We start from the raw sequence: 20,395 nt of genomic DNA, 5'->3' as shown, positions 1-20,395 counted from the left end.
TTGCAAATTATAAATGCACATTTGATACAATGGCCATTGAAAAAAAGCCATAGAGCTTTAAAAACGGAAAGCATATCTAAACCCAGAACAAAAATGTAATGTATTGTAGTTTACCAGTCCTTAGATATGGTAGCTGGATTTGTTTTCCTTTTTTTCCAGGGTTTTTACCCCTTGTTTTCACCTGGTGACCCTGCAAATAATACCTTTCACGTACTCCACTGTATCTGTGGAGGGGGCTATGGTTATTACCCATGAATTACAAGTTGCATAGCTCCCAACTGTCCCTGATTTCGAGGGACTGTCCCTGATTTGGAGCAATGTCCCTCTGTCCCTCTTTTGTCCCTCATTTTGGTCTGATCTATTTAGATGTATATAAAATGCACTTTGTATCTATCAAAACGTGTTTTCCAACGCTAAACCTTTCATCTGATTTCTAAATTGTTGCATTTTTAATTCCCAAAAGCCAACATAAATGGTAAAAAAGCACTTGTGGGTTTAACAAATCTTATTTTTTTGTACAATTCTCCTTTAAGGGGGCGTGACAAGGGGTGTGTCCTAAGCCTGCATACTTTTGCTGATAGCTGTCCCTCATTACCATCTCAAAAAGTTGGGAGGTATGCAGGTTGTTTTGGGGTTTAGTTATCCTTAAATGACTTGATATAGCTTTGATCACAGGGACATCATGTAATAGTAGAGACACCAGACATCTACTGTTATGTAGTGTGCTTTTATAACAGTTATCAGATTATCACAATGAAGAACAACAGGAGACATTTTTAAAACTATTTCCTGGACTGTTCTTAAATGGTGTTGGTGACCTCTTCACACCAAACACTTGTGTGTTCTCATTTACTAATGAAATGACCCTTTCCTTTGATTTATACCATGACTCATGCTTCCATTTCATAAAACTGCTTGAACGTGCTTGAACGGCTGACTTTTATAAAATAACTTGATACGAGACACTAAAACATTAGCCATATTAGAAGCAACAAGCAAAAAAAAAAAACCCCTAAATCATCATAAAATATATCATACACAAATACCAGAGTTGCCAGACTACCAGTCCAGACCTGTTTAAGGCTTCAGAGAAATACACACTTTATAGAGTCCAGTACTTAAGGTTGCTAGTTAACTGGATTACAACAGTAAATTCCCTACATGAGAAGTATGCTTTATGGTGGGTCAAAGAGCTTAGAGGTTTTCCCTAGAATACACTAATCTTTCCCTAAGCTTCCATATTGTAAAGAAGATACCTGGGTTATAAGCTGACAGTAAGACTAAACATTTCACATAGGAAATATATGCACGTATCTCCGCATAGCAAAGGTCATGTATGGGAATTCAAAGCTGAACTTTAACTACCGTATTTATCGGCGTATACCGCGCACTTTTTTGCCCTGAAAATCAGGGCAAAATCGTGGGTGCGCGATATACGCCGATACCCGCTTTCCCCCGCCGAGTTTGAATACTGCGCCGGCATATACCGAGCGCAGTACACTCGTGTATAGTCGGGCAGGTTCGGCTCCTCTCGCGCTCACATCCTGGACGTACAGGACGTGAGTGCGAGAGTAGCCGAGCCTGCCCGACTATACACAAGTGTACTGCGCTCGGTATATGCCGGAGCAGTATTCAAACTCTGCGCGGGGATCGAACGGGGAGGACGCAGCAGAAGGACGCCGGACCCGACGAAGAGGACACCCGAAGCCGCAGATGGACGCCAGACCCGACGAGGCCGCCGATGGACGCTGCACAAGACACCAAAACTGTAAGTACTAAAATCTTTTTTTACAGGAATGTCGGGTCCACTTTAGGGGTGTGTGCTATACGCCGGAGCGCGCAATACCCCGATAAATACGGTAGATGCCGACCAGGCGGCAGGTTGGCTCTCCTGCGCGAGAGCCCGTAGCTCTATGTCGGCTCTCGAAGCGGCCACTAGGGGCGCGTGCGCACCCCCCGCTCGCTCCTGACTCCCGCGCGCGTGCCCGGCGGTAGCGATCACCGCCGGGCACCCGCGATCGCTCTTTACACAGCGAGAACCGGGAGCTTTGTGTGTGTAAACACACAGCTCCCGGCCTGTCAGGGGAGAAATGCATAACTTTTGCGCAAACCAATCAATAAACGCTTATTGCGATTTTTTTTTTAATGAAAAATATGTAGAAGAATACGTATCGGCCTAAACTGAGGAAAAAAAACTTTTTTTATATATATTTTTGGGGGATATTTATTATGGTAAAAAGTAAAAAATATATTTTTTTCAAAATTGTCGCTCTATTTTTGTTTATAGCGCAAAAACGAAAAACCGCAGAGGTGATCAAATACCACCAAAAGAAAGTTCTATTTGTAGGAAAAAAAGGACGCCAATTTTGTTTGGGAGCCACGTCGCACGACCGCACAATTGTCCTTTAAAGCGACGCAGTTCCGAATCGCGAAAAGTGCTCTGGTCTTTGACCAGCAATATGGTCCATGTCTTAAGTGTTTAATATGCTTATATTTTGTCTTTGCTGGTTCCTTCTTTTTGCCCTAATGACATTTTTAGCTTTCTATTTTCACATTCCTTTTTTTAGACCTCATCTGTGTTTTACTATGCAGGGAAGTCAGTTCTTGGCTGATGAGAAGAGGTCAGAAAGTTGCTATACATAACTTTCTGAACACACAGGGGTTGATTTACGTAAGGCAAACAGACTGTGCACTTAGCAAAATGCCGTTGCACTCTGCAAGGGCAGTTGCTCCGGAACTTAAAGCGGAGTTCCACCCAAAAACGGAACTTCCGATTTTCGGATTCCTCCACATAAGGTGTCACATTCAGGGGGAAGTAGATACCTGTCTAATACAGGTATTTTGCTCCCACTTCCAGGCATAGATACCCGAGTCAACTGCGGGTATCTATGCCACTTCCGGCGTCTTCTCCGTCCCCCCCGCTGTCTTCTGGGAGACACACAGGTCCCGAAAGACATAATTCACTAGGCACACAACAAAGCAATTATGTAGAAAGGCGAATAATCACTCTAGATCTATTATGCTGTTTTATTAATTAACTCCAGGCACCACAAAAAAAAATACACTTGTGATGGGCTCCCCATACTGCAAGCTTTAAAAGCTCCTTGTATCTAGGGGTGCCTGAATAAGAAGAAATACTAAATATATTTTGCCCTCCAGCATTGGGACAAGTCCACTGTAGCTTCCTCCCCAAGCCACTCATGGCCGTGTTGCATCCTTACCACCACCAAGTACAATGCAGATTTAAAGGATTTATAAACCCAATATTTCATATTCCTGATACACTATATTGTCAAAAGTATTGGGATGCCTGACTTTATACACACATGAATGTTAATGGCATCCCAGTCTTAATCCATAGAGTTCAATATTGATTTGGCCCACATGGATGAGCGAGTTTGGGGTGGAGGAACTTGACACCCTTAACCCGATAGAACACCTTTAGGATGAATTGGAGCGAAGACTGCGAGCCAGGCCTTCTCGTCCACATCAGTTCCTAACCTCATAAGTACACTTCTGGAAGAATGATCAAACATTCCCATAGACACACTCCTAAACCTTGTGGACAACCTTCCCAGAAGAGCTAAAGCTGTTATAGCTGCAAAGGGCGGGCAAACTCAATATTTAGCCCTATGGACTAAGACTGGGATGCCATTAAAGTTCATGTGTGTCTTTTGAGCCATGTACTTGTATGAAAAAGTATTCAGACGTCTTTGTATGTCTTCCTTTGTGTGAACTCCCTGGTGTTCCTGCCAGTCCCTCTGCTTCCCTATTAAATCTGACTACGCAAACAGTTTGCTCTCCTCCAGTGATCAGACTTCTGCTCACAAACCCTGTGCACAGCCTATCAGTGGGAAGATCAGTGTGCTGATGTTTCTCCTCCTTCACCTCTCTGTGCAGGGGATAGGGTAAGTAATTATGTCTGTACCTCTACACCCTAAACCTCATGATCATTTAACCCTTGCAGTGGAGGGGCAGTTTCTTATGTTTCCTGGCGTTGACCTTAAAGTAACTGGTTTATTTAATACCACACTGCAAAACAAAAAAGTGTTCTAGTAACCCTTGGGTACCGAACAGAATTTAACATTAATAAGCCTGCCATTAAATAAACTCTGACCCTTTTTCTAAAGCGATATACCAGCGCTCTTTGCTTTGTCTCAGTACTAAAGCCATAAACCAGTAAAACAACCCATCCTCTAGAATTGTTATATGTAACGCAATGGGCAGTAAAAAAATAAAAATATGCAACAAAACGGGAGTGACCTGTTCATTAAGTACAAATTCACTCATAGACCGAATCTGGCAGCCGGTAATTGTTTATAGAAAATCTTTGCATGATGCCAAGGCATTTTTATTTAGTTGGTAATATAACTCCATCCTGCTACATTCAATTGGTTTCCAGGGCATTGGCAGTCTTCGTATAGGAAAAACTTACATAAGCCGTTGTCAGTCATTGAGCAAGTTCATAATTCTGGGGCTTGATCATAAGTCAGAATCCTACTGGGGAAATTGGCATTTTGTTACTGTTCTGTAGATACACCAGGAAGTGGGGAAATTTCCCTTTTGATATATTTATGTATTTATTTATTACAGGTATTTATTTTGCACCTCGCAGCACTAGGGTCAGGGCCGGACTTACCATTGGCCTTGACTGGGCTCAAGCCCAGGGGCCCCACCCAATAGGGGGCCCCCTTTAAAAAAAAAAAAAAAAAAATATATTTTTTTTTTTTTTTTTTTTTTAGGGGTCCGGAGGTCCCCAGGGGCCCGGAGGCCCCCAGGGCCCCGGACGGCAACCCCCCTTTTTTTTATTTATTTTTTGTAAAAAAATGTTTTTTTTTATATATTTTTTATTTTTATATATATAATATATATATATATTTTTTATTATTATTATTAAAGGGCCCAGGGGTCTCCAGGGCCCCCGGATGGCAACCCACCTTTTTTATTTTTTTATAAAAAAAATTACATTTTTTATATATATATATATATATTTTTTTTATTAAAGGGCTCAGAGGTCCCCAGAGCCCCATGTGGCAACCCCCCCTTTTTTTATTTTTTTTATAAATGTTTATTTTTTTATTTTTGTTTATTTTTTTATTTTTTATTAAAAGGCCCAGAGGTTCCCAGGGGCCCAGAGGTCCCCAGGGCCCCCGGGTTTGGCAACCTCCCTTTTTTTATGTATTTTTTATAAATGTTTTTTTTTTTATTATTAAAGGGCCCAGAGGTTTATTTTTTATTTTTATTAAAAGGCCCAGAGGTCCCCAGGGCCCCGGGTGGCTACATATATTTATATATATTTGTTTTCTTCTTTATTTCTTCTTTTTTTTGTAAAGGCCCCCCCGCTTCTCAATTTGCGGCAGCCCCCACGCTTCTCAATTTCAGGCGGCAGCACCCCCACCCCCCCTAGGTTCTCTGCTTCAGGGGGCCCATGCCTTAAGCTGTGCAAGGGGCCCCAAAATTCCTGATGGCGGCCCTGCGCATACCTCCCAACAAACACGGATTCTGTGGGACTTTCCCGCACAGACAGCTTCTTCCCGCATTCCTGCAAAAGGGATTTTCCCGCACTGCAAGAGGAGGCAGCACGGAAGCAGGAGGAACCGGAGTTACATAGTTACATAGTTAGTCAGGTTGAAAAAAGACACAAGTCCATCCAGTTCAACCACAAAAAACAAAATAAAAAAACACAGTAAAATCCTATACACCCAACTTCATACCCACAGTTGATCCAGAGGAAGGCAAAAAACCCCAGCGGAGCATGATCCAATTTGCTACAGCAGGGGAAAAAATTCCTTCCTGATCCCCCGAGAGGCAATCGGATTTACCCTGGATCAACTTTACCTACAAATCTTAGTACTCAGTTATATTCTGTACATTTAGGAAAGAATCCAGACCTTTCTTAAAGCAATCTACTGATCTGGCCAGAACCACCTCTGGAGGGAGTCTGTTCCACATTTTCACAGCTCTTACTGTGAAAAAACCTTTCCGTATTTGGAGGTGAAATCTCTTTTCCTCTAGACGTAAAGAGTGCCCCCTTGTCCTCAGTGATGACCGTAAAGTGAATAACTCAACACCAAGTTCACTGTATGGACCTCTTATATATTTGTACATGTTGATCATATCCCCCCTAATTCTCCTCTTCTCAAGAGTGAATAGATTTAGTTCTTCTAATCTTTCCTCATAGCTGAGCTCCTCCATGCCTCTTATCAGTTTGGTTGCTCTTCTCTGCACTTTCTCCAGTTCTCCTATATCCTTTTTGAGAACTGGTGCCCAAAACTGAACTGCATATTCCAGATGAGGTCTTACTAATGATTTGTACAGGGGCAAAATTATATCTCTGTCTCTGGAGTCCATACCTCTCTTAATACAAGAAAGGACTTTGCTCGCTTTGGAAACCGCAGCTTGGCATTGCATGCCATTATTGAGCTTATGATCAACTAAAACCCCCAGATCTTTCTCCACTACAGACCCCCCCAGTTGTACTCCCCCTAGTATGTATGATGCATGCATATTCTTAGCCCCCAAGTGCATAACTTTACATTTATCTACATTAAACCTCATCTGCCACTTAGTCGCCCAATCAGACAGAGCATTGAGGTCGGCTTGTAAATTGGAGACATCCTGTAAGGACGTTATTCCACTGCATAGCTTGGTGTCATCTGCAAAGACAGAAATGTTACTTTTGATCTCAGACCCAATATCATTTATAAATATATTGAAAAGTAAGGGTCCCAGCACTGAACCTTGGGGTACACCACTGATAACATTGGACCATTCAGAGTAAGAATCATTAACCACGACTCTCTGAATTCTGGCTTTCAGCCAGTTTTCTATCCATTTACAAACTGATATATCCAATCCTGTAGACCTTACCTTACACATGAGCTGTGTGTGCGGAACTGTATCGAACGCTTTTGCAAAATCCAAATATATCACGTCCACAGCCACGCCTCTGTCCAGGGTTTTACTTACCTCTTCATAAAAGGAAATCAGGTTTGTCTGACAACTTCTGTCTTTCATGAATCCATGTTGACTGCTGCTTAAATAGTTTTTTTCCAGCAAGAACTCATCCATGTGGTCTTTTATTAAACGTTCCAGTATCTTCCCAACTATAGAAGTTAAACTAACAGGTCTATAGTTAGGAGTGGTGTGTGGAGGACTGTGGCTGCTGAAGGGAAGAAAGCCGACAGCCGGGCTAATGACAGTCTGTGGCCCCGGCTGTTGGCACAGGTGAGAGGCACTCCCCCCCCTCAACAACTGCAAAATACTTTAATGCGCTCCCCCCCGTTCAACAACTTCAATCCGCCCCCCCCCCCCGCTCAACAACTTCGATCCCCCCCAATTCTCGGCTCCAGGGGGCCCCTTCAACACTCAAGCCCAGGGGCCCCCACCACCCTAAGTCCTGCCCTGACTAGGGTCATCAGTTCAAATCCTAAATATGACCTTAGCTGTACGGATTTGCTTGGGTTTCCTCCTACACACCAAAAACATTAACATAGGTTAATCCTCTCTTGTTTAATTAAACTGGCCCTCGTATGCATACATGAAAGATAGGGACCTTAGATTGTAAGCTCCTTGAGCGCAGAGACTGATGTGAATGTACAAAATACGTATGTATGTGAGATAGGGACCTTAGATTGTAAACTCCTTGAAGACCGGGACTGATGTGGATGTACATTATGTAAAAATTGCATAAGGTCCCTTTCATACAGCCGTCCTCTGTGAATAGATCCCCTTCTTAGTACAAATGGCACTTTTGCGACATCCGTGTCCATCCTGATTTTTCTGTCCTGATCTTGTAATGAAAGAAAACAGACCTGTGCAATCTCTGTGCAGGCAGATGTGCATACGCTTGCATCAGTGTTCATCTGATCCATCCCATTCGGGGTGGGGACCTTAGATTGTAATTTTGAGTGCAGAGACTGATGTAAATGTACAATATATGTATATATGTGAGATAGGGACCTAATATTGTAAGATCCTTGAGCACAGGGACTGATGTGAATGTGCAATATACGTATGTATGTGAGTTAGAGACCTTAGATTGTAAGCTCCTTGAGGACAGGGACTGATGTGAATGTACAATATACGTATGTATGTGAGTTAGAGACCTTAGATTGTAAGCTCCTTGAGCACAGGGACTGATGTAAATGTACAATATATGTATATATGTGAGTTAGGGACCTTAGATTGTAAGCTCTTTGAGCACATGGACTGATGTGAATGTACAATATACATATGTATGTATGTATGTGAGTTAGGGACCTTAGATTGTAAGCTCCTTGAGCACAGGGACTGATGTTAATGTACAATATACGTATGTATGTGAGTTAGGGACCTTAGATTGTAAGCTCCTTGATCACAAGGACTGATGTTAATGTACAGTATACATATGTATGTGAGTTAGGGACCTTAGATTGTAAGCTCCTAGAGCACAGGGACTGATGTTAATGTACAATATACGTATGTATGTGAGTTAGGGACCTTGAATGGTAAGCTCCTTGAGCACAGGGATCGATGTGAATGTGCAATATACGTATGTATGTGAGTTAGGGGCCTTAGATTGTAAGCTCCTTGAGCACAGGGACTGATGTGAATGTACAATATACATATGTATGTGAGTTAGGGACCTTAGATTGTAAGCTCCTTGAGCACAGGGACTGATGTTAATGTACAATATATGTATGTATGTGAGTTAGGGACCTTAGATTGTAAGCTCCTTGAGCACAGGGACTGATTGAATGTGCAATATACGTAAACTGTTGGAGCTATATAAATACCGGTAATAAATAATCTTTCCATCACAGCATTCTGAGACCTGTAGTTCACCAGACAATGAGGAAACCATACTCTGCTAATCCTTCTATCTCTCAAGGAAGCTCCCCATGGCAATTTTCCAGTTCACTCCATTTATCTTTAACAAGGATACAAATAGGACTTAAGACTTTGATAACTGATAATGCATTTGGCCTCTGCTAAACAGGACTATGAAGTTTAACTCATTCCTTACACAAGGTCACCGACCAGATGTGGGCCAGGAGATGTTATTGGTCATTACAAACCGGAGGTGAAGTGTACCTCTCACCTCTGCCACATTCCAGCTTTGATGACAAACCCTGGAAAAGTTTGATTAGAAACCTTTAATCCTACCCTACTTCAAAGTTATTTTGCTTTAATACTTCTACGATATTAGAGGAATCATGTGACCGCTCTCCTGTGAGGTCAATACATTCAAAGTGGCCGTGTTCTGCACTTCGCTCCTGGATTTGGAGTCTGCAAGGTAGGACGAAGGCAATGTTTGGCTAACCCGGCTTGAATGTTATCAGCTAAAAAATGTAAATAAAATACAGGAAATCTGTAGATATGTGAAACTCTTGTTTATTTAAGGAAATACTTGTTTTACGAGGGTGCCCTTGACGGCCTTTTGTTTCACAGTATTGGCAGATGTGTTGTCATCTCCTTATTGACAGACATTACAGTAAACGCACTAAATCAATGACACTGCAAGACGTCTGCAGGTTCTAAATGGAGACATTGACTTAAAGTGTATTACCAATTATGCAGTAATGCCTCGTACACACGACCGTTTTCCTCGGCAGAAACCAACAAGAAAACTGCCAGCAGAGCTTTTTTTGCCAAGAAAAACGGTCGTGTGTATGGTTTTCGTCGAGAAAACTGTCGTGGATCTCTGCAAGAAAAAAAGAGAACATGCTCTCTTTTTTCTCATTGGGACGCCTCAATTTTCTCGTCATGGTTCTCATCGGGCAGGTTTACGACGAGAAACACGTTTGTGTGAATGCTTAAAAACCTGCGCATGCTCAGAATAAAGTATGAGACGGTAGCGCACCTTCGGTAAAAGTAGCGTTCGTAATGGAGATAGCACATTCGTCACGCTGTAACAGACTGAAAAGCGCAAATCGTCGCTCACCCAACTTTAACTTAACACGCAGTAACATGAGATTAGCAAAAGCAGCCCCAAGGGTGGCGCCAGTGGAATCGAAATTCCCCTTTATAGTGCCGTCGAACGTGTTGAGAACGACGAGATTTTGTCTCGACAGTGTGTATGAAAGGAAAGCTTGACAAGAATCCCGTCAAGCTTGACAAGAAACTCGTCGAGATTCTCGGTCGTGTGTACGAGGCCTTAGATTTGAGAAACCCCCATTAATATTTGCCATGTGTTCACATTCACACAACGTACCCAAATATGTTCCAAAAAATATTTCTTACCTTTCTAGTTGTTTGTTTGATACAGGATTATATATAGACTAAGTCTAAATTGTTCAAATGTTGTCTGGTTCCTCATAAACAGTCTAAAATTTACTTTGTGGGTGGCCCTGCTGCCAGCCACCCACCCACCATCCTGAGATCAAACAATCAAAGTGTGAGACAAACAGTGCCTGTTACCAATCTGCTGCAGCCGCTGTTCAAGAATTCTGACAGTCGCTGGTGCCAGCTGTCAGAGTACAACAGCCACAGCGGGAGATTTGTCCATCCGTGCTGTGTACCGTGGGTGGAGGAATCTATTATTGTTCGTTTAGACCGCAGACTGAATGAAAAAAATCAAATGGTGCACGGTCAGACTGAATGTGCGATTAAGGGACAGACTAAGGCTGGCCATGCACTGAGCGAATTTTCTTGGTTGCAGACCATCAACACCGACAGAGTAGATGTGGGAAACCCTCCTGCCGGACTTTTCTCCCAGTTGGAGGGCGGGAGAGGGCAGGGGAAGTGATCCCCGCTGGGAGAAGACAGTAATTATAGCTAGCGGCTATAGCAGTCGCTAGCAAAAAAAATGCAAGAAATCCCGGCAGGCTGGTTGTACCTAAGTTAATTGATCGATCAACTTGGTACATTCAGCCTGCCCATACATGTTTGAAATCTCAGCCGGTTCCTATTGAACCGTGTATGACCTGCCTAAGAGAATTTTTTTTTAACGTGAATTAATATACAACATACCGCCCTAGCCTTGAGAACTATCATTTTATTTATTTATTACAGGTACTTCAATTTACGTGGTGCTTTACATATATATTGCATGTTCACTTCAGTGCCTGCCCTCAAGGAGCTTACAATCTAAGGTCTCTAACTTGCATTCATTCATAGACATACTAGGGCCAATTTATCCAGGAGCAATTAACCTACCAGCATGACTTTGGAGAGCAGGAGGAAACCGGAGTAACCAGAGAAAGCCCACGCATTTGCCTGCAGCTGATCACATGGTACAAAAACACCATTAGATCTGGTTGCAGTGCATTTCCAAAGTAGTGCATGCAAAACTTTGGTGTGATGCAATGCGATCTGAATCCATTCAACTTGAATGGGCTCAATTCGCACCGAGCTGAATTGCATGTGAACTGCACAGGGTACACGGCTGAGATCTGGTTGCAGCGCATTTCCAAAGTAGTGCATGCACAACTTTGATGCGATGCAGTGCGATCTGAATCCATTCAGCTTGACTGGGCTCAATTCGCACCGCATTGAATCACATGTGAATTGCACAGGATTCACAGTATGAACCTAGCTTTACAACTGACAATGAGATCTGCCAGCACCGTACAGACAGGGTTAATTGTGGTGAACATAACTCCCTCAATCCCTTACACAGAAGGGGAAAGGCACGATTTTAAAAACAAATAAGCAAACAGCCTTTCCTAAATATTTTTTAAATGTGTTAAATGTGTATTTTTTTATTAATTTTTTTTATTTTTTTGGTTGAACTGGATGTGTCTTTTTTCAACCTAACTATGTAACTATGTGTTATGTGAATGTAAATATGTAACAAATATGAAGTATATGTTATTCCAATTTAGATGTAAAAGTGGGAACACCGCGAAAGGGATAGTTTACAATGTAGCTATTGATAGGAAGTCGTGTTTTTTACATTATTGCTTTCCATAATACATAATGTGAATAGCGCAAGTAGAAGATGTAGCTAACATTGATATATTTTATATAACTATGTGTAAATATTATGAAACTATGTATCCAGAATTGGAAGTAATGTGTAGCTTTGTATTGCCCCTCCTTACAAAGATATACAATGTTGAATAATGTTAGTAGTTTTTTTTTTTTTTTGTATCTATAGTGTTGTATGTTTGTTCTCTGTGTGTTTTATGTATTACAGTGGATGGCATTTTTGTGATTTATTTGATCTGCTTTCATTTTATTCCCAATCAGCCCAAACACGCATGGAACTGAGTCCTTGTACAATGCAGGGGAACATCTTGCATACAGATGTATAGACTGCTAACCATGTGCATCGTGTAAAATGCGAGAACTCCTCTCTGAATGAGCCCTTTTACTCTCAGTACTGAGATCTATCCCTTGTAAAAGTCGAAGGAAAACAACTTAGTGATCCAACACATACAATAGCTGCACAGTACTGGGCCTGCCCACACAATCTAATGACTGTACCTATGCCCATGCAATGAAATCTACACATTAGATGCATGAGCATGCCATTTCTGGCCTTGGCTTGCTAAAATGCTATTTGCCTGACACCCATACCGGCCCTACGGCTTCAAAACTTTTCTGATACAAAGCATGCAGGTCAGGAACTCATTCTTCACTTGCAGCCAAAGACTGGAAAAGTACAATAGATAGCCAAGCAATTAGCATTTTTCAGAGCAATGGAACAGCTCACTGAGAAACCAAAAAAACAAGTGACAGTTTATAATGTCAGCATATGATTTCCAAAGAGCAAACTCCTCTGTGGGTGTAAGGGTTTGCTACTGGAGATATCTGTGCATGGCTGCACCCACTGTCATCCAGTGCCAGTCCTGTCCAATGACTGGCATGCACCATGACCATTTACTTTTTTATGAATGCAATATAATCATATTATCAAGGAAGGTTGACGCAGCAATGGAACTCCCTGGAAGTTAGAATTGATTGACCTCTGGGTGTAAAATCACACAGGCTTAACATTCCAGAAAACGACTGTCATAATTACTGAAAGATACAGAGAGAGCCACAAGGCAAACGCAAGTTGCTGACACTTTCAAACGGCGTCTTGTCCCAAAGTGCATTATGGAGGCTGCAGGGCTCCCACAAATCATTTGACCCCGCCAGTGTGCACTGCAAGCCCACCGAATATTACAGCCTATAGCAATCATGCCCCAGGGAACAATGGAAAACACTGCTACCTAAAGCCTGTTATGCAAGAAGGATCTCCAGTAGGAGCAAAGCCAAATATCTCTCAAAAAGTACAATAGCACAATGCAAATAGCAACAAGTCAGGAGAAAATAATCCCTTTTCCTGTACTTCCCCTACCCCTAGCATTTTGTGCTCGGTGCCAGCAATTCTAAGCACCAAGTGCTCTATGCCAGCTCTGTCCCTGGATGGTACCAATCCTATGTGCATAGTATTCTTAGCCAGCTTTGTCCCAGGATGGCATCTATCCTATACATTGAATATTTTATGCCACCTCTGCCCTAGGTTGGTACCAATCCTATGCACTGAATATTCTATGCCAGCTCTGTCCCTGGATGGCATCTATCCTATACATTGAATATTTTATGCCACCTCTGCCCTAGGTTGGTACCAATCCTATGCACTGAATATTCTATGCCAGCTCTGTCCCTGGATGGCATCTATCCTATACATTGAATATTTTATGGCACCTCTGCCCTAGGTTGGTACCAATCCTATGCACTGAGTATTCTATGCCAGCTCTGTCCCTGGATGGTACCAATCCTATGTGCATAGTATTCTATGCCAGCTCTGTCCCAGGATGGTATATATCCTAGGCACCGAATATTTTATGCCACCTCTGCCCTAGGTTGGTACCTATCCTATGCACTGAGTATTCTATTCAAGTTCTGTCTCGGATGGCTCCAATCCTATGTATAGGGTACTCTATGTCAGCTTTGGCTCGGAGGGCATCAATCCTATGTATGGAGTACTCTGTGCTCCCTCTGCCCCTGGATAGCACCAATCCTATGTCTGGAATACTCTATGCTCCCTCTGCCCCTGGATGGCTCCAATCCTATGCACTGAGTACTCTATGCTATTTCTGCCCATGGATAGCACCAATCCTATGTACGGAGTACTCTATGCCTGCTCTGCCCATTACTGGTGCCAATCCTATGCACCCAATACTCTATGCCTGCTCTGCTCCTGATGGCACTAGTTCTATGCACCCAGTACATTATGCCTGCTTTGCCCCTGGATGGCACCAGTTCTATGCACCCAGTACTCTATGCCTGCTCTGCTCCTGGATGGCACCAGTTCTATACACCAAGTACTCCACCCAGTACTCTATGTCAACTCTGCCCCTGGATGGCTCCAGTCCTATGCACCCAGTACTCTATGTCTGCTCTGCTCCAAGATGGTGTCAATTCTATGCACCCAGTATACTATGTCTGCTCTGCCCCTGGTAGGCACCAATTCTATGCACACAATACCCCATACCTGCTCAGCCCCTGGAAGGCACCAATTCTATGCACCCAGTACGCTATGCCTGCTTTGTCCCAAGATGGTTCCAATCCTATGCACCTAGTACTCTATGTCAGCTCTGCCCCTGAATGGCACCAATTCTATGCACCTAGTACTCTATGTCAGTTCTGCCCCTGAATGGCACCAATTATATGCACTCAGTACACTTTACGTGCTCTGCCCCAAAATGGTTCCAATCCTATGCACCTAGTACTCTATGTCAGCTCTGCCCCTGGATGGCACCAATTCTTTGCATGCAGTACTCTATGTCAGCTCTGCCCCTGGATGGCACTAATTCTATGCACTCAGTACTCTATGTCAGCTCTGCCCCTGAATGGTACAAATTCTATGCACTCAGTACTCTATGTGAGCTCTGCCCCTGGATGACACTAATTCTATGCACTCAGTACTCTATGTGTGCTCTGCCCCAAGATGGTACCAATCATATGCACCTAGTACTCTATGTGAGCTCTGCCCCTGGATGACACTAATTCTATGCACTCAGTACACTATGCCTGCTCTGCCCCAGACTGGTACTAATCTTATGTAATCAGCGCACTATGCAAGCTCTGCCCAAGGATTACACCAATTCTAGGCACCCAGTGCTCTATGCCAGCTTTTCTTAAAGCTGCTATTAATCGTATGCACCCAGCGCTCTATGACAGCTCTGCCACAGGCTGGTACCAATTCTAATCACTCAGATCTCTACCTGGGTGGCACCAGAGTTCATTGAGCTGCACAGTCTCTCCCAGTACTGGCTGTCCTGACATGCAGTAACTAAAACCCCTAAAGTAGACCGATATACTTACAGGATACATGTGTGCACAGGGCACACCGCGGGCACTGTCCATATCACACTGCAGAGTGTACGTCCTGTGGTGGAGAGGGCTGCACATATCACTCCATACAACACCTGGATCTGTGACATGTCTGATTTCCTGCCATAGTAATCCCCAGCTACTTACTTTTGTCTTCTTCATAAGGAAAAGATGCCGCAATCCAGACCAGGGAGCTCGGATAAGATCCTTTTAGCTGTTGTGGAGCCCCAGCATATTTCATCTAATCCGTGCATTGGCTTTCTTGTAGTGTGCTGATGAGGAGGACGGAATGACTGAGCTGCTGCCTCTCTACTGCTGGACTGTCCGGGTAATCTCCGAGTAAGCCGCTCTCTAGATCATAGTCAGTGTGTAGGATTGTACACCCTCAGCACTACTTATATGGGACACCGCCCCCTGCTGGAGACACGGCCGAGGTGACACGCCCCCCCACTGCCTTATATGGGACTCCACTCTTCGGGAAATCATCTTCATCAGCACTCCGGTGTATGGGACACACACTATACATATTCTACTATACCTACCTAGTATATACATTTCATACTACACATATCCTACTATCTATACCTACCTAGTATATACATTTCATACTACACATATTCTACTATACCTATTATATACATTTCATACTACACATATCATACTATATCTACCTAGTATATACATTTCATACTACACATATCCTATTATACCTATCATATACATTTCATACTACACATATCCTACTATACCTATTATATACATTTTATACTACACATATCCTACTATACCTACCTATTATATACATTTCATACTACACATATCATACTATATCTACCTAGTATATACATTTCATACTACACATATCCTACTATACCTATCATATACATTTCATACTACACATATCATACTATATCTACCTAGTATATACATTTCATACTACACATATCCTACTATACCTATCATATACATTTCATACTACACATATCCTACTATACCTATTATATACATTTCATACTACACATATCCTACTATACCTACCTATTATAAACATTTCATACTACACATATCCTACTATACCTACCTATTATAAACATTTCATACTACACATATCATACTATACCTATTATATACATTTCATACTACACACATCCTACTATACCTATTGTATACATTTTATACTACACATATCCTACTATACCTATTATATACATTTTATACTACACATATCCTACTATACCTACCTATTATATACATTTCATACTACACATATCATACTATACCTATTATATACATTTCATACTACACATATCCTACTATACCTATTATATACATTTCATATTACACATATCCTACTATACAAATCATAATACACATATCCTACTATACCTATACTATACATATCATACTATACATATCCTACTATAACTATACTATATATATCACACACACACACACACATATCATACCATACCTATACTTTACATAACATACTATACCTATACTATACATATCATACACACATATTGTACTATACCTATACTTTACATATCACACTATACCTATACTACACATATCATATTATACATATACTATACATATCAAACTACACATATTGTACTATAACTATATTACACATCATAGTATACCTATACATATCACACTGCACATACCGTGGGTATAGAAAAGAATGACCCCCTTTAAAAAAATCATGTTTTGTTGCTCTGCAGCCTGAAATGAAGACAGACACGGTTTTTGTTTTATCTGGCTGTATTGACAAGTCAAAGACTTAAAATTAAATATGCCCATTATAGTGCCCCTTAACATAAAATAAGGGGCATGCTGATGGGCACATTTTATGTTAAAGGGGCATGCTGATGGGCACATTTTATGTTAAGGCTCACACTGATGGGCACATATGTTAGTGGGGGCACAGTGATAGGCACATATTATGTTAAAGAGGCACGCTGATAGGCACATATTATGTTAGGGGGGCACGCTGATGGAACACCTGATGTAAGGTGGCACTGTGATGGAGATGCCTGATGTAAAGGGACACTCTGATGGGGACACCTGATGTAAAGGGGCACTCTGATGGGGGAAACTGATGTAAAGAGGCACTCTGATGGGGGCACCTGATGTAAAGGGGCACTCTGATGGGGACACCTAGTGTAAAGGAGCACTCTGATGAGCACACCTGATGTGATGGAGACACCTGATGTAAAGGGTCACTCTGATGACAGCACATAATGAAAGAGGGCACTCTGATGGGGACAAATAATGTAAGGGGGCACACTGATAAGAGACATCAGATGTAAGGGGGCCTTCTGATTGGGGGCACCTGATATAAGAGAGTATTCTGACGGTGGCAACATATTTATGGGGGTAGTCTGATGGGGCCACCCAATGTAAAGAATTACTGTGGTAAGGGGCCCGATGTATTGGGGTCATTTACATTTACAGAGTATTAGCAGAGTGTGTGGACGAAACAGTAAGAAAAGCGCCAGAGAGCGTGGCTTGCGCCAAAAAAAGGAAAGTAGACATGTACAGTCTTTCATGGCACAGACTTGTGATTTGGACCTCACCTAAATTACTATTTATTTGCATGTTTTCCCAAGAAATCTCTGTCCCAGCTGATAAATATAGAATTCAAGAGAAAGGGAACAAAGAGGGTGGGACTTTAAATGGAGTATATGGCAGTTAAACAAACATCTGGAGATTTTGATATTGCTAGTGGTTTTAATATTCTTTTTTAACCACTTCCATACAGGGCACTTATGCACCTGCCCGCCCAAGCCAATTTTCAGCCATGTCGCACTTTGAATGACAATTGCGCGGTCATACAACACTGTACCCAAACAAAATTGGCGTCCTTTTTTCCCCACAAATAGAGCTTTCTTTTGGTGGTATTTGATCACCTCTGCGATTTTTTTTTTTGCGCAACAACTAAAAAAAGACTGAAAATTTTGAAAAAAAATAAAGTTTTTATTTTTTTCTGTTATTTTTTTTGTAAATAAGTACGTTTTCTCTTTCAATTACAGGCACTTATATGGCGGCACTGATGGGCACCGATGAGGTGGCACTGATGGGCACCGATAAGGTAGTACTGATGGGCACCGATGAGGCGGCACTGATGGGCACTCATAGGCGGCACTGATGGGCACTCATAGGCAGCACTGATGGGCACTCATGGGCGGCACTGATGGGCATTCATAGGCGGCACTGAAGGGCACTCATAGGCAGCACTGGGCACTCATAGGCGGCACATATGGGCACTCATGGGCAGCACATATGGGTGGCACTCATGGGTACTTATGGGTGGCACTGATGGGTACTTATGGGTGGCACAGATGGGCACTGATTGGTGGGCACTGGGCACAGATTGGCACTGTGGGGTGGCACTGATGGACACTGTGGGGTGGCACTGCTGGACACTGAGGGGTGGCACTGATGGATCCATGTTGCCAATCAGTGCCCACTTGTGGGCACTGATTGGCATCTTTTTTTTTCTGTCTTTTTTTTTATTTATATTTTTTTTTACTATTTTTTTATTTATTTTTTGCCCATTTTTTTTTTAATTCCCTGGTGGTCTAGTGTGGCGATCCGAGGGTGGGCTGCGCTGATAAACAATCAGCGTGAACCCCCCCTGTCAGGAGAGCCGCCGATCGGCTCTCTTCTACTCGCAATGCAATGCATTGAACCCTAATGTAACACACTAAAGAAATGCAGGACCAACACACATGCATTGCAGCAAACTACACCCTACCAAAAAGCACTCCATGACGCAATGGGGTTGATTTACTAAAGCTGGAGAGTGCAAAATCTGGCGCAGCTCTGAATAGAAACCAAGCAGCTTCCAGTTATTTTGTCAAAGCTTAATTGAACAAGCTGAAGTTAGAAGCATGATTGGCTACCATGCACAGCTGCATCAGCTTTTGCACTCTCGAGTTTTAGTCAAAGAATGAGATCACTGGCAGGCTGTCTAACAAACGGACACACGGAAAAATTCTCCCCAAGCCCATCAGATAAACGAACCTGTAAAGGTATTTTTTGCTGTTACACCTTGTTCACTATTGAACACACTGAACTTTTTGACCTATTAAGAAAAATCACGGGTGGTCTCTGGGTTGTACCCTTTCCCCAAAAGACTCGCTTTATCTCCCCTCTCCGGGAGTCCCCTCCTTTTTTTCCCCAGTGCTGATGGGGAATGACTCCTTGTAAGCTGGGTGGAGTTGGGGCTTCTTCTCGTGGGGGACCTGGAGCGCGTGGAGACACCTCGAAGTCATCTGGGCTTGGTTCATTTTTAGAAGAGCAGCAATTTGTTAAGCCATGAAATACAACTTTCTCGCTACGGAACTGAACATATTCCCCTGAAGAAGACCGTTAACCATTAACTTTTGGTCGAAACGTGTAGGGATTTATATATGTGGAATTTCATATGAATGCATTGTTCTAATTTTGAGTCCTTGTGTCAAATGTTCCTTTATTTATGACATATGTTCTTGATGTTACGACCAGTAATTGCCTTTTATTACTCCCATGTAGTTATGCCCTATGCCCTTGTTTTTGATACTTTGATACACGGAATATATATATATATATATATATATATATATATATATATATATATATATATATATTATACACAACTTGTTACTTGTTTTATACAATACCTTGCTGCTAAAAACCCCATGAGGGTTCTCCCATTCAATTCTACTCCGAAGTGTTACCTATTCTATACAGTTTTAGTCAATGAACCCAGATGCGTGTTTACAAGGGTGCATTAATCACTTGAGCTCCAGAAGGTTTACCCCCCCCCCCTTCATGACCAGGCAAATTTTTGTAATACGGCACTGTGTTACTGTAGGAAAGAGGGATCACCGCTCCAGGTGGATCTCTGCAGACAATTAGAGGAGCCTCTCAGGAGTCCAAGGTGCTGGCAATGCACAAGGCAGACACAAAAAATGGAGATGAATGGACAGCCGCACTCCAGGGGAACTTAAAGAAGTAGTCTTTATTAATAAAAACTGGACATGCAAATCCAAAAAGTACAGTCACAAGAAGGGACATCCGACGCGTTTCGCACACTGTTAGTGCTTAGTCATGTACTTTAACTGACAATTGCTTGGTCGTGCAACACTGTACC

The 20,395-nt window shown here is 42.3% G+C and overlaps 1 protein-coding gene across 2 annotated transcripts in view; it reads right to left on the bottom strand.

Annotated features, from left to right (window-relative positions):
- The window catches only part of KITLG (KIT ligand), a 92,876-nt gene extending 77,229 nt beyond the window's left edge, over nt 1-15,647 (bottom strand). The window contains exon 1 of one of the 2 annotated variants that reach the window (XM_040344163.1): nt 15,400-15,647. In XM_040344163.1, the coding sequence (XP_040200097.1) occupies nt 15,400-15,414 (15 nt within the window). In that variant the 5' untranslated portion in view covers nt 15,415-15,647. Of the gene's footprint in view, nt 1-15,243; nt 15,379-15,399 lie in introns of those variants that run through there. The other variant, XM_040344162.1, reaches the window with a different exon arrangement.
- Nucleotides 15,648-20,395: the final 4,748 nt, after the last annotated feature.

Source organism: Rana temporaria, chromosome 3 (assembly GCF_905171775.1).
Source record: "Rana temporaria chromosome 3, aRanTem1.1, whole genome shotgun sequence".
In the NCBI taxonomy this organism is placed as follows: Eukaryota; Metazoa; Chordata; class Amphibia; order Anura; family Ranidae; genus Rana; species Rana temporaria.
Note: the sequence above shows the minus strand (reverse complement) of the source record. Positions and strands in the feature narration are given on the sequence as shown.